The 12,935-nt window shown below is 36.4% G+C and overlaps 2 protein-coding genes across 3 annotated transcripts in view; one reads left to right on the top strand and one right to left on the bottom strand.

Annotated features, from left to right (window-relative positions):
* Nucleotides 1–11,135, top strand: part of LOC306879646 (netrin-1) — a 68,282-nt gene extending 57,147 nt beyond the window's left edge. Inside the window, exons 5-6 of the mRNA XM_079432784.1 lie at nucleotides 3,707–3,781; nucleotides 8,348–11,135. Coding sequence (XP_079288910.1) covers nucleotides 3,707–3,781; nucleotides 8,348–8,676 — 404 coding nt within the window. The 3' untranslated portion in view covers nucleotides 8,677–11,135. The remainder of the gene's footprint in view (nucleotides 1–3,706; nucleotides 3,782–8,347) is intronic.
* Nucleotides 1–12,935, bottom strand: part of LOC306879647 (syntaxin-8-like) — a 104,676-nt gene that overhangs the window by 31,948 nt on the left and 59,793 nt on the right. The window contains exon 8 of one of the 2 annotated variants that reach the window (XM_079432786.1): nucleotides 11,020–11,895. The exons of the other annotated variant lie outside the window; for it this stretch is intronic. Within the exon in view, the coding sequence (XP_079288912.1) occupies nucleotides 11,837–11,895 (59 nt within the window). The 3' untranslated portion in view covers nucleotides 11,020–11,836. Of the gene's footprint in view, nucleotides 1–11,019; nucleotides 11,896–12,935 lie in introns of those variants that run through there. 2 annotated transcript variants of the gene reach the window in all.

Below are 12,935 nucleotides of genomic sequence, written 5' to 3'. Positions count from 1 at the left end.
CTGCATTAGGAGATCGGCGCCTGTTGTTTTTACAGTCATTATTTGCATGCATTTGCAGATTCTAGTTGTAAATAAAAGTAATATTTTACATAACCAGTTAAAAGGATATGTCAGTTTTTATTCAACCTCATGTTGTTTCAAATGCATATGATTATCTGGTAACACTTTAGTATAGGGACCGATTCTCACTATTAACTAGTTGCTTATTAGCATGCATAATATTGACACATTGGCTGTTTATTAGTACTTATGAAGCACATATTCTGCATGACCATATTCTACATCCCTACTACCTAAACTTAACAACTACATTACTAACTATTAATAAGCAGCAAATTAGGAGTTTATTGAGGCTAAAAATAGTAGTTAATGGTTTGTTAATAGTGAGCATTGGACCTTAAAATAAAGTGTGAACAATTATTTTTCTTCTTTGTGGGAAAAAAAGATTTGAAGAATATCATAGCTGTTTTTTTATTTTATTTTTTCCATATAATGAACGTGATTGGGAACTGGAACTGTCAAACTCCAAAATGACAAAGCACAATAAAACTATAAAAAAAGTGACTGCTTGTATGTTCATTATAATATATTTGTTTGAAAATAGTTTTGAAATCACTGAAATCAAATTGTATTCACCAAAAACAAAAAAACGGTACTTTCATGACACTTTTTGTCATTTTGGAGTTTTAGCGCTCCCGTTCCTATTTTATTTCATGGAACTGAGTGGACAGGATATTCTTCCAAAATGTACTTTTTGTATTCCACAGAACTCTGTAAGAACAATTATATTTAATTATTATAATTAACAAAAATATGCCCTTTTTTCATGCACATCAGTCTGTGCCCTTTAACACGGGTACTTATTGCTCCATGTACCTTATCTACCCCTGAAGGATATATTAGTTCCTTAAAGTCTAACTATGAGACAGTAGTTTTACCCAATGTGATCACAAACAGCCCCCAACCATTCTTTCATTTTCTGACAGAAAAGACAGAAAGTCATATAGTGACACAAGGGTGAGTAAATAATGACAGAATTGAAATTTTTGGGTGAACTATCCCTTTAACACTTTCACCTTTGTAAGACCAAATGGTCCCATAGAATTCAACGAGGCTTCTTGTGATTATAAAAGGAATGAACAAAAAAGGGGAGTGAGCGATAGAGGGAGGGAAAGTGAGAATTAGAGAGAGACAGAAAGAGAGTGAATAGTGTTGAATTAGTGTCTCATTATGAATGCAAAGCTCTCATCTAATTTAAAGCTGGCCTCTCCTCTCTCCCATTTCGAGTGTTGGCGATGGTCCCCACACATCTCTGGGCTTCATTTACAGTAATGAAGTTGATTTCTACCCATTCTCGCCCCATTAGAGCGATGCTACTGTGACCAAAACAAACTCTGAATCAAAACTGCACGCGCTGTCTGGTCTGTTTCTTTAAACCATTGTCAGAGTTCGGGAGACAGCTATTTTTCTCCTGAAGTCCTGAATGGAATGAAAGAACGACAAAAAACGAGAAGGATATTTTGAGAGGTTGAGAGGGAAGGAGGAAAAAAAGCAGTTCCCTTTGGAATAGACCCAGCTTGCCCATTGAGTCCCTGCCCCAGTGGGAGCTTGGGGCTCTGGCTATAATCTAATTACATGCTTTATTTGCAGAAATTTGTTTCTCAATCAGTCTCATTCCGCACAGAGAAAGCCTTCCCCCTGTGCGCTCATTCACACTTCATTGTTACAGTTCCCAGATCTGCGATGTGCTCATGAATAGGATTGTCCGTTCCATCGGAGGTCCGACTGGAAACAGACCTCAGGTCAGCTTTAGGCTCTTTTTGCTAACAACGGAGTACAGTGTCTGGCCGTCTTCAAGCGCTAAAAGACCCAGGAGGTTAAATTGTCAGTGTTAGATGTCAAGGCTTTTCAGAAGTGCTGAGTGACGCTGAATAGCACAGACTCATTAGGCGAAAAGTTATTCTCCTCTGAATCTCCAGACCAACAACTTCCCTCGACATCTAGCGACGGAGAGAATTCGTCCACAAATGTTTCCCCACAGGGGTCCCCACAGTCAGCGTGTAACTGGTGCCCTCCACTCATTCTTCAGTGTCAAACAAGCCTCACATTCAAACTTACACGCACCTTTCTTTTTACTCACTGGCACCGCTAACAGCGGCACTAGATTTGGTGCCAAAATCTCTCGTACACAGCTTTCGCTCGAAAAGACGGCAGGAAAAACATCCATTAAGGCGACACCGGCCTCTGTGGGAGCATCATGACGGGACGGCGAACTAACCCTACTTCCCCTAACTCAAGAGGGGGCACAATGAGTACATTTGTCCTTGCTGCGGGGGACGAGATGTTTAAATAGGAATCTCAGGGTGCTCATCACCTCCTTAAAGGAGAGCTAATGAGAAATGATGGGTTTCGAAGGGAAGTATCGTGATGGCATTAAACAGGGTTATAGGAAAACAAAGAAGTTGCTCTACAGTCTTCATTTAAATGGAAATGAAGCTGCCACACTATGGACTCTCAATTTCATTTTGGTTACAGTTTCTCTGCCATTTCCAATCTACAGTGTGCACGCTTTGACTCGTCCAACCCCACCTCGGAGTCCCTCGCGCAACCACTTCGGAGGGACTACTGTCATGGGCATTTTTTTCTGATTCCTTCGTTCCCTGGGCAACCTCATTCACACAGAGAGAATAGCGAGTCCAAAAGAAAGTAAAAGGCAGGCATGGAGCGAGGGTCGGCTGAAACAATGAAGTTTGTTCATATGCAGGCGAGCTGAAAGGTTTTTCTCTCCCCCTACTCCATCTTCTCATTCCATCCATCCACTAAAAGAAGGCCATGACAATGTGTGGGGCGTAAGGGGAACGGCAAGAGAAATCTTCTCTATTTAAACATTTGATTGCTCCAAAGAGGTGTTTTTTTAATTAATTAATCGAGTCCGTGTCATCGTACAGCAACTGAGACGCAACTTGCTTTCGGTTTAGTTATTTATCTGGACGTGCTAAAAAAAAAAAAAAAAAAAAAAAAAAAAAAGTACCACAATCTGACCCGAATCTCTTGACCGAAACGCCACGTTTCTTCTTTATTTTTTACACACAACAAGCTTTTTAAACACTTTATGCACTGCTAATTTCCCCCCTGACCTCCCTTTGTGCTCGGACAACCCTTGCTCCCCCTTCACCGCCACCTCCCTGAGTGCCGAACCAATAAATGCCAAAGGTTGAAATGGTCTTCAGGGGTTGCGGTGGGGGAGGGCGGCATTAGGACAGACGTACAGGGTGGGTTGACAGGACCGGGAGGGAGGAGTTGTGATTCAAAAAGCCCTAATAAGGCCCATCATGGCACTGACAGTGGAGACAAGGGTGAGAAATTAGCATGGAGCTGAAAAAAAAAAAATCGCTGGGTGGCACAATGTGCTTGGCCTTAGAGGGCTCCCATCAGAGCAGGGGAGGGTCCAGATATCCAGAGAGCAGAACGAGAGGGACCTTTTGTCTCCTGCTTTTCTAAGGAGCAAAAGACACTTCACTGAATGCCTCACAAGCCCTATTACAGCCTCACAATTAAACTGGGCAGATGGGTGTCACAACAGGCCAGGGCTGTAGGATAGATGTGTAGTTTGCAGAAGTGTCTCTTTTTTGACAACATTCCCTCTTTTACATTCTTTAATTGTGTTTCTTTGACCTTCCTTTCTTCTTTTAACCTGCAACTTTAGACTGTGAATCTTACTGCAAGGCTTCCAAAGGCAAGGTGAAGATCAATATGAAGAAGTACTGCAAGAAAGATTACGGTGAGTGAGAAAAGTGCACACAACACCGTACCGCACTCCCACATTTACGCAGATGGCTCAAATCCTTGCCCTCAACAACATCTTTATTCTTCATCCAAAGCTGAATTCCCTCGAGCCCCCTCAGTATTGATATTGTAGTGATGGCTTACTTAGGGCTTTCAAGAAGAAAGTCAGAGGATCAAACAGGAGGAAAGGCCATCAGTGAAGGGTTTAGGGGAGGCTGCGTTGACGGACAGCCCAGCAGGTATTTGAGCCCAAAGCGGATCAAGCCATGGCAGTGTGACGGGCAGAAGGGACCGAAGTGCTCACAGATATCCTCATTAATGGAAGAGCATGTCCCTGTCCTGCATTCCTGGGGGCAGCAGGCCCTCTCTTGTCCATGAAAAGGAGCAGATGTACAGCCCCTCTCCTACAGAGGTGGGGCCGTTTCATCAGTCAAGCGAGACCCCGTGGAACTTAAAGAGCTTAGCAGATTTAATAACAGCCAGAGCATTTTAACAGCTCTTTTGATTCATTTCAGTCAGCATAGGTCATTTATTGATGGTGAATAAATTACAATATAGATGATATAGGTAGGTATTATTGTAATATTTTTGAACATTAATAAAATGCATACTCTAATACAAAAACATTTTGCCATGATCTTTGATATAGTTATTATATGGGTCAATGGCAATTAATAGTGTCCACAATTAAAAACAAAAACAAAACACACATTTGACAAGAAACAAAATGTATTAATGGTGTTTTCATATGGTTTTAAATTAGTTTAAAACCATTCAAATCATTTTCAAGGTTTAAATGTAATGACTAAAATCATTAAAAATGTAATTTAACTATCAAGAAAAAGTTTTTTTTTAGCACATATTTTCCTCGCACACTGAATATATGCGAGTGTACACATTTGATATATATTTGTTTTAATATCAAATATCGTGGATCATTTATTTATAAATATTATGTTTTGGGGAAATTGTACCACATGACACTTTACAAACTAAACTAACCTTGCCTTGTCATTAAAAAAAAATTATATATATATATATATATATATATATATATATATATATATATATATATATATATATATTATTAAGAGACTTACTGTGTGTGTGTGTGTGTGTATATATATATATATATATATATATATATATATATATATATATATATATATATATATATATATATATATATATATATAATTTTTTTCCTGTATAGTTCTGCATGTTGTGTGCACAACATTACTTTGGTTTTTAAGCATTAATATACATCATAGTAGGTTTTTTCTCCTGAACTATTTCATTATGTTATCAGGAAACTTGCATCATATAAGAAGAGTTTTATTCTAATCACTGTATGAATGGCATGCATTTTTAAAATAAATTAATAGCCAGAAAGAAATGAGCATTGTCATTGACCCATATTTATATGCATATATTTATAGTTTAATTGAGCTGGATACAATTAAACTACAAAAACTGCTTTTATAATTAATGCACAGGCTGTAAAGATGGTATGTGATAAATGTAACAATAATTGAAAACGTTTCACCTAAAGACATGATTTGATACATATATGGAACTGTAGCCTTCAAGAACACTTTTTTATATATATATATATATATATATATATATATATATATATATATATATATATATATATAAAAAACTCAGTTACATTGAAAGTGAAAAACACAGGGGATCCCTGCAGTGTAGAGAGAAAGTCTGGCACACATTGGTAGCTGCATCTTATGTGATGAATACTCAATGCCATCACCTCCTGCAGACCGGCTTTGCATGTTCTCCTTTCTACACTGCCATTACTCATTTAATACTCATTTAAGAATTTATCCAGATAATATGGTCCCCCGCTGAATTCAATTTACAGTTGTCCTCAGTTACGGAGAGCCGGCCAGCTCCCTCTTTACAGAAAAGTGAACAATCTAGGATAAACTCCCACATTCTGAGCATTAAACCTAATCCACTTTCCTTCTGCCTTCTCGAGCATCAGGGGGGCTTTATGCTACAGCAGCATGGGGGGAAATGGCTGGAAATGGTATTGAACTTGAAGATGGAGACATCTAAAAGACTTATAGGGGAATCAGGCCCTTTGTGGCATTATATTTACAGCCTTATGCCTCACTGGCACATTACCCATAAAACACCACAGGAATCCTGACCACAGCTGTGACATGTTGCAGTCACTAGATAAATGACTTCCACCTTTCCAAATGGTGACATTGACAAAGTTAAAGGTTTAATAAATTTCATTTGTGATGATTTTGGCGAAAGGAATAATAATAGTCATCATTTACAGTACTCACCCTCATGTTGTTCCAATTTTATTTTATTCTTATACAGAACAAAAAAGATGACTTTCTGAAGAATATCCTGGTTAATAAGGCTTAATCTAAAAAATGACAACAAAAAAAAAACAATTCTGAAGTCAATTTTATGTGGGAAACTAATCAAAATTAGTCGTTATTTCTTAATAACCATCCTCTCCAGTAAACTGTTATCTGCTGTGAATCATTAAGGAATGAGCTTGAGAGCTAGAAGAGTAAATTCTTGAACAAATCATTCAACTGAAAAAATCTGGCTCCAAAGAATGAGTAGTTCATAAATCGCACATTGCTGCACCTCTTAGAAACAAGCTAAGGAGAGCTAGACTAGGTATCAAGTTTTTAGAGAACAGCTTAAATTTAACTTACACAAAGCTATCGACAGCATCAGAATATGTGGAATGTTATTAACAAATCATATGAACCACTTTAATTCACCGACTTACTTTCAATTACATGTAAGAGAACTGCAAGAACATTCTTCAAAAATTTACCTTCTGTGTTCCACAGAAGAAACAAAATGGCACAGTTTTGAAACGGGGGTGAGAATGACAGAATTTCCTTCTTTCTATTGCCCCCCCCCCCATTAAATAAACACAGACATGTTGCAATTTAATTTAATCAAAACACATTTGAAGCAGTTGGTCTGTTCTAATCTCCTTTTTAGCTATTAAAGAACTTTGCACATCCTGGCACCTGATATAAATGAGAAGTTCAAACTGGGTCTAGTGGGATGCTGTGTGGCGCAAGATATAAATTGATTCCTGTAAATGTTCCTGTAAAAGGAAACTTGTGAAAATCGTGAATTGTTACAAGCAAAATGTTTGTATAATGGGATTAAATGTTGTATATCTGTGGAAAAAACTACTTAATATGGGTCCAGTGACATGTAAATGTGTGCAGTGACGTGTATGTAAAAATGTAAATAGAGAGATACATAGATCACCAATCATTAGCCTGCATGATACAGCCTCAGTCTTTAGCCAAGCGCAAAACATTATGCAGACGAAATTAGATCTGCCTGTTTTGCTGGTCCTTTTTGTCAAAGTCACCTTACAAAGCACTTTGAAGGCTATTAATAATGAAAGGGGAACAGCATGAATCTACAGGCAGTTTAAGCAGATTTTGAGGATTCACACTTGCAAGGAATCTCAAACTGCGACGGGGTTTGAGTTACATGCTTTATTTGAAAGCACTTTAAACTGAAGGTTGACCTGCATTGCTGAGGCAACTGAGACGATTCAAATGACTTAACCAGAATTAGAGCCAGACTCTGAATCCACGGCTGAACTATCATTTCAATTGTGGCTGTAAATTTAGGCACACGGGAGCAGTGTATTGCAGCATTTCGATGGCGCAGTGTGTGCACATTCATTTATTCAACACAGATTATAGGATAAAATTTATGTATGCAGTGGGATCCAAAAGTCTAAGACCACACACAAAATTTATAATTTAAAATTTAATTTAAACCTGGAAATGAACAGAAAAAAAAAAGAAGAAATAATTTAGCCGTTTATATCTAGGCCACAAATCAAAATCAAATGTGATTTTGACCACAAAACCAGTCATAAGTTTTTATATATTTAAGGTAGGAAATTTACAAAATATCTTCATGAAACATGATCTTTACTTAATTTCCTAATGATTTTTGGCATAAAAGAAAAAACGATCATTTTCACCTGTACAATGTATTATTGGCTATTGCTACATATATACCCCAGCGACTTAAGACTGGTTTTGTGGTCCAGGGTCACAAATAGAAATTCTGAAATTTTTACAACTTTTCACGTAAATTATGCAAATAAAAGAATTTGTAATGGAAACATTTGTATTAAATTAGAAATATGCAAAATGGAAACATTTCCACTAGTTTTCTGAGACTTTCAGGGCTCATTGTGTACATAAATGAACATCAATTTGTATGTTGTGCAAACGGCCAAATGTCAAGTTTAAACATGTTTAGCATTTTTTCTTCCTTTTTTTCCTTCAAATATTAATTTCAGTGGTCCTGCTATTAATTTTAAAAAGTACAAAAATATTCCATGTAATTTCTAATTTCTTAACTTTGTCTAAAGTAGTTTTAAATGTTAACGTTTTTAAAGTTTTACATATTTTTGTTTGAAAAGAACACTGTTTAAACTGCTTAAAATACAATGCCACCCATCTGTATTAATTCTGGAAAAGTAGCGAATTCTGTTTTCTATTTTCTGTTTTTGTACCAGCTGTTCAGGTCCACATCCTAAAGGCAGACAAAGCCGGCGAGTGGTGGAAGTTCACCGTCAACATCATCTCGGTCTACAAACAGGGAGAAAGCCGAATCCGCAGGGGGGATCAGTTTTTGTGGGTCAGAGCAAAGGACGTGGCCTGCAAGTGCCCAAAGATCAAGCCCGGCAAAAAGTACCTGCTGCTGGGCAATGATGAGGATTCCCCTGGACAGAGCGGAGTGGTGGCAGACAAGGGCAGTCTGGTCATTCAATGGAGGGACACTTGGGCTCGAAGACTCCGGAAGTTTCAGCAGCGGGAGAAGAAAGGAAAATGCAAGAAAGCATAGTGAGGGGAAAAGGAAAGAGGTGGTTATCAGAAGCTGGACAGAGAAACAACAGACCTGTGGTGGATGAAAAGATCATAAGGGAAAGGAAGAGAAGAAAAAGAGGGACTAAACATCGCTGCTTTGAATAAAGGCATGAAGAGAATATTAACTTTTTTTAAATAGGAACATGTGTGAAGGAGTTCACGATGCAGTTTTCATTTCTTATTTGTTTCCTTCAAGATTTGTTTGCTGTTTGCCAATTTTGCACCTGTGTTCAGCATAAAGAAAGGCATTTTATGTTAAATGGCTTTCAGATCCATTTTGGACGGTTTCAGTCTGGTTGAGAATCATATTAAGCCATATTTAATATTCTAAAACAACCTAGGGATTTAGGATTGATACTTAAAAAAATGTGAGAACATTTTTTAGAGCAAAAATATATATACATATATATAGGAATAGTCCTTCAGCATGCCTCGTCATTAGCAAAGATAAAAAATCAAAACAAAAAAAATGAATGAGTTTTGCATTTAAAAAATTTATATGCGCTAACTTATGCATAAAACATGATGGCATCTGAGATGCCAACATTTCAGAGATTTCATAATTATGTTTTCGGGAAGGATTTTTTTATATGACACATATCAAAACTAATTTGCTCTTCTTCAGCCAATTTAAAATCTTCTTTTTTCAAGGTCTAAAAAAAGTATTTTAAAAAGAATGGCTTTGTAACAACCTCCAAGAAAATCACACAACTGTATGCATATATTTGTGCATATTATTTTTTATAATTATTCATTCAATTGTTGCAATTTTCATTGAGCGTTTTTTTCATTGAATACAGATGCAAACAAAATGAAAAGGACAACACAGAAAAGCTCTTGTACAGTGTAACATGTATATTTCATATAACACTACTAACCTTTGAAGACTGGTGCTGCTGGTTTGTACCCAGACCACTACAGACTCTGAAACTGTCCCAGCAAATGCACAACAAACGCAAATCAAAGTTTCTGTTCAATGTACATGTTTCTGATTCCCTTTTTATTGTCAGCGGCCCAGAGTTCACCGTTTCTAAGGTAAAAAACAATTGCTGAAAATAAGCTTTGTACATTTTTAAAGTAGTGCAACAGACACAAATACACTACTTTTCTTTTTTCTGTTTAAGCCATGTGTTGTGAATCATGCCACAACTTCTTTACAACAAGAAAAACAAATCTGTACACACAAGTGTTGCAAACTGATTTAGGATCTATAAAAATGTAATAGCATGCTTGTACAAATCCTAAAATTATTAGCATGCGTTTACAATTATTTTTGAACTTGGAATAAAACCACCATGTATATTTTTGTATAAGACATGATGATTGAGGTAGATGACTCTAAATACAAACAGCATTTCTTGCTCCATTTGATGCTCTGATTCAATAGTTTATAGTCCAGACATGGATGATGATGTCCTTTTGTTAAAACAGAACGTCAGTGCGACGAGTCCACTGTATAAACAGGCCTTTCCGTAAGTCCTGGAAGTGTTGTAGGAATGGTGTGTATAGTTAGTATTCTTCCTTGTGTGTAAAACAGTATTTAGAAGTGTACGAATTACCTTTAGCTAGTATTCATTAACTAGTATTTAGTTTTGTAAAGCAACGGCATCTCTCCTTAAACATTTCCATGTCCATTTAGCATCTGTGAATGTAGGAATGCATGTACAGTAATGTTTCACTACAATAGAGAATTCTCTTCACTGTGAGAAACGCTGCTCATACACACACACATTTATTTTGTTACTAATGAGAGCTTTTCCACTGATCTTTGAGGGTCATTTAACATTTGCTTGTGTGGTCAGTCCTTCACAGATCATTAAGAAAAAAAACTGCAAGAACTGATAATTTCAGCACCAAATACCAAAAAAAAAAGTCGGATTTGATGAACGGTTTACGTGTGCAGTAATTATCTTTACTCAATGATTATTTCTTGTAAATGTACACAATGTATGACATACAGATATTTATACATATGCTGTATTTACCGGTTACAAACAATATTCGTAACAGCACATGTAAATGTATTTTGTTTGGCACTCAGTATCTTAGTGCACACTTTTTATTTCAATGATGTAAATTTATGTTCAGTTTTTACTTTTCGCAGCAGTGGAAACATGGCTCCTGTATTTGACATTACCAGCAGACCTTACATACATTGCTTCTTGTTCATATTATGAATTGTAAATTTAGCTGTGGCAAATACAAGACGTCTGCAATATTGTTTTACAGTGCATACTAATATATTATGGTTATTATAAGAAAATATTTAATGACAAGACATTGTGGATTTTTTTTATGTCTTTCTTTTTTTTTCTTTTTTACAGTTTGTGGTTGTTTAGATGGTTGTGATTAAAATCCAGAGGGGAAGATAACTACTGAACACCAACCTGGTAGAACAACATTCAGCATTCATTTGGAATAAAATCTCAAAACGTTACTAGTGTGCCTTTTCTTTTCCCCCCCCTCTCATTTAAATTTGGTATATATATATAAAATATTTATTTAAAGATTTTAGGAAATATGACCTAACATGACAAATTAGCAGCACTAAAATTTAAATTATACCAACAAAACAGCTGAGACCAAGCTGTAATGACAAAATCCTTTAATTTTTTCTTACTTACAAAATAGAATCTGAACTGTAAATGTAGCTTAGTGGATAATGAAAGAGAAGTTAAGAGATAATACATTTTAATTATACTGTATATACATATATTTTGCATTGCTCTGTGACTCAGACCTTGTTTACAAGTTGGATACGGATCATTTTCTTCACTGCCAAACAAATAATTTAAATAGGTTTTCCCCCCTTGGAGCATCTCATGGTTATTTTCATAATACTATTCAAAACCTTTCAAAGCTCTTTTCTATTTTTCTTTCCATTCCGAATCCTACTTTGATCATTATCTGAGGAGCTAAGAATTTTAGTTCTCCATAGTGGTCCATTCCTTGGCTTTATCCCAGTCATGGGTTCCATTACTTTCAGAAATGTAAAAGGGGACAGGAGAGGGTTTTATACAGTAGATGTGTGTTTACATAAACAGTATCTCTCGTTCACCTCAAAGACAGTTTTTCTAATAGTCTCGGGAGTCTGTATATGTGCTGTCTTCTCTTCAGAAACTTCCTCTTCATTAAGTCTACCAAGCAGCCACGACAATGATGGCGATGAGGAGAAGAACAATCACCACCAGCATTCCTGATCGAAAAACACACACAAAACAACTGAATGAATGAACAACTTCACGCTTTTTGAGTAGAAGATGCCCCAACAGTGAATAGTTGTGTGTGTGCACATTTAAATTCATCATTTGCCATGCAAAAACACATGACTGATCTTTAGCATGTGCATCCCCTACCAGCCACACCGCAGAAACTTCATAAAGCTGTTGTTTATATTCTGTGACTACGATCTGTTTCTCAGACAAACTATAACGTACATTTTTGACTTCCTGAAACACTTCAAAAATGCCTAACTATAATTTAAATAGTTTATTCATTTTATTCCATTCATTATTTGCATTTTTCAATGATCACTCATTAAAATAAACACAGTAATGTCTCCTAGATGGGGCTCTTAGCCCTGTGTTTAGTTCAAACTCAAGATCAACACTAAATGATGGTGAGAATGACAAACAAAACGTGGTGAAACTTTCAGCGATGCATCTGCCTTTCATTAATCCTTCCGATAGTCAAATTTCTCATATACTCCGTGTCACTAGAGGAATTCCACGAAGGTGTCAGAGAGGATGTCTCATCCCCTGTGAGTCACTGACATCAACCAGAACATTCTGACATGTGTTATAGATCGGCTTTTACAAAGCTGATAGTTCCGACTCTAAAACGAGACCCGTTTGAAGTTGTGAAATGTCAATAAAACCACAACTATGAACTGTGACTGAGCATTACACATTAGATACCCCACTTAGTTTTGTTTATAAGGTAAGCCTACAGTTAATACAGCTAGGCTTGTAACAAAAGTTTGAATAATTTATTACTAATGCATTTAAAGATATATTGAATATGGGTGTGTTTTGTTAGTGCTTTAATAAAATAACATACTTTGTTAAGTGCTGCCAATTGCTTTTCATTACAATGACACTGATTGCAACATCTAACAGCAGGCATCTGTATCAGCAACTGTCATATTTAATCTAAGGGTGATTCATTTAAAGCAAATCTGATCTCTTGAAATTTGTAAAAACTATTTTCGAGTCAATGTTAAAATATTTATCTTAT

This window comes from Barbus barbus (genome assembly GCF_936440315.1).
Source record: "Barbus barbus genome assembly, chromosome: 13".
In the NCBI taxonomy this organism is placed as follows: Eukaryota; Metazoa; Chordata; class Actinopteri; order Cypriniformes; family Cyprinidae; genus Barbus; species Barbus barbus.
Note: the sequence above shows the minus strand (reverse complement) of the source record. Positions and strands in the feature narration are given on the sequence as shown.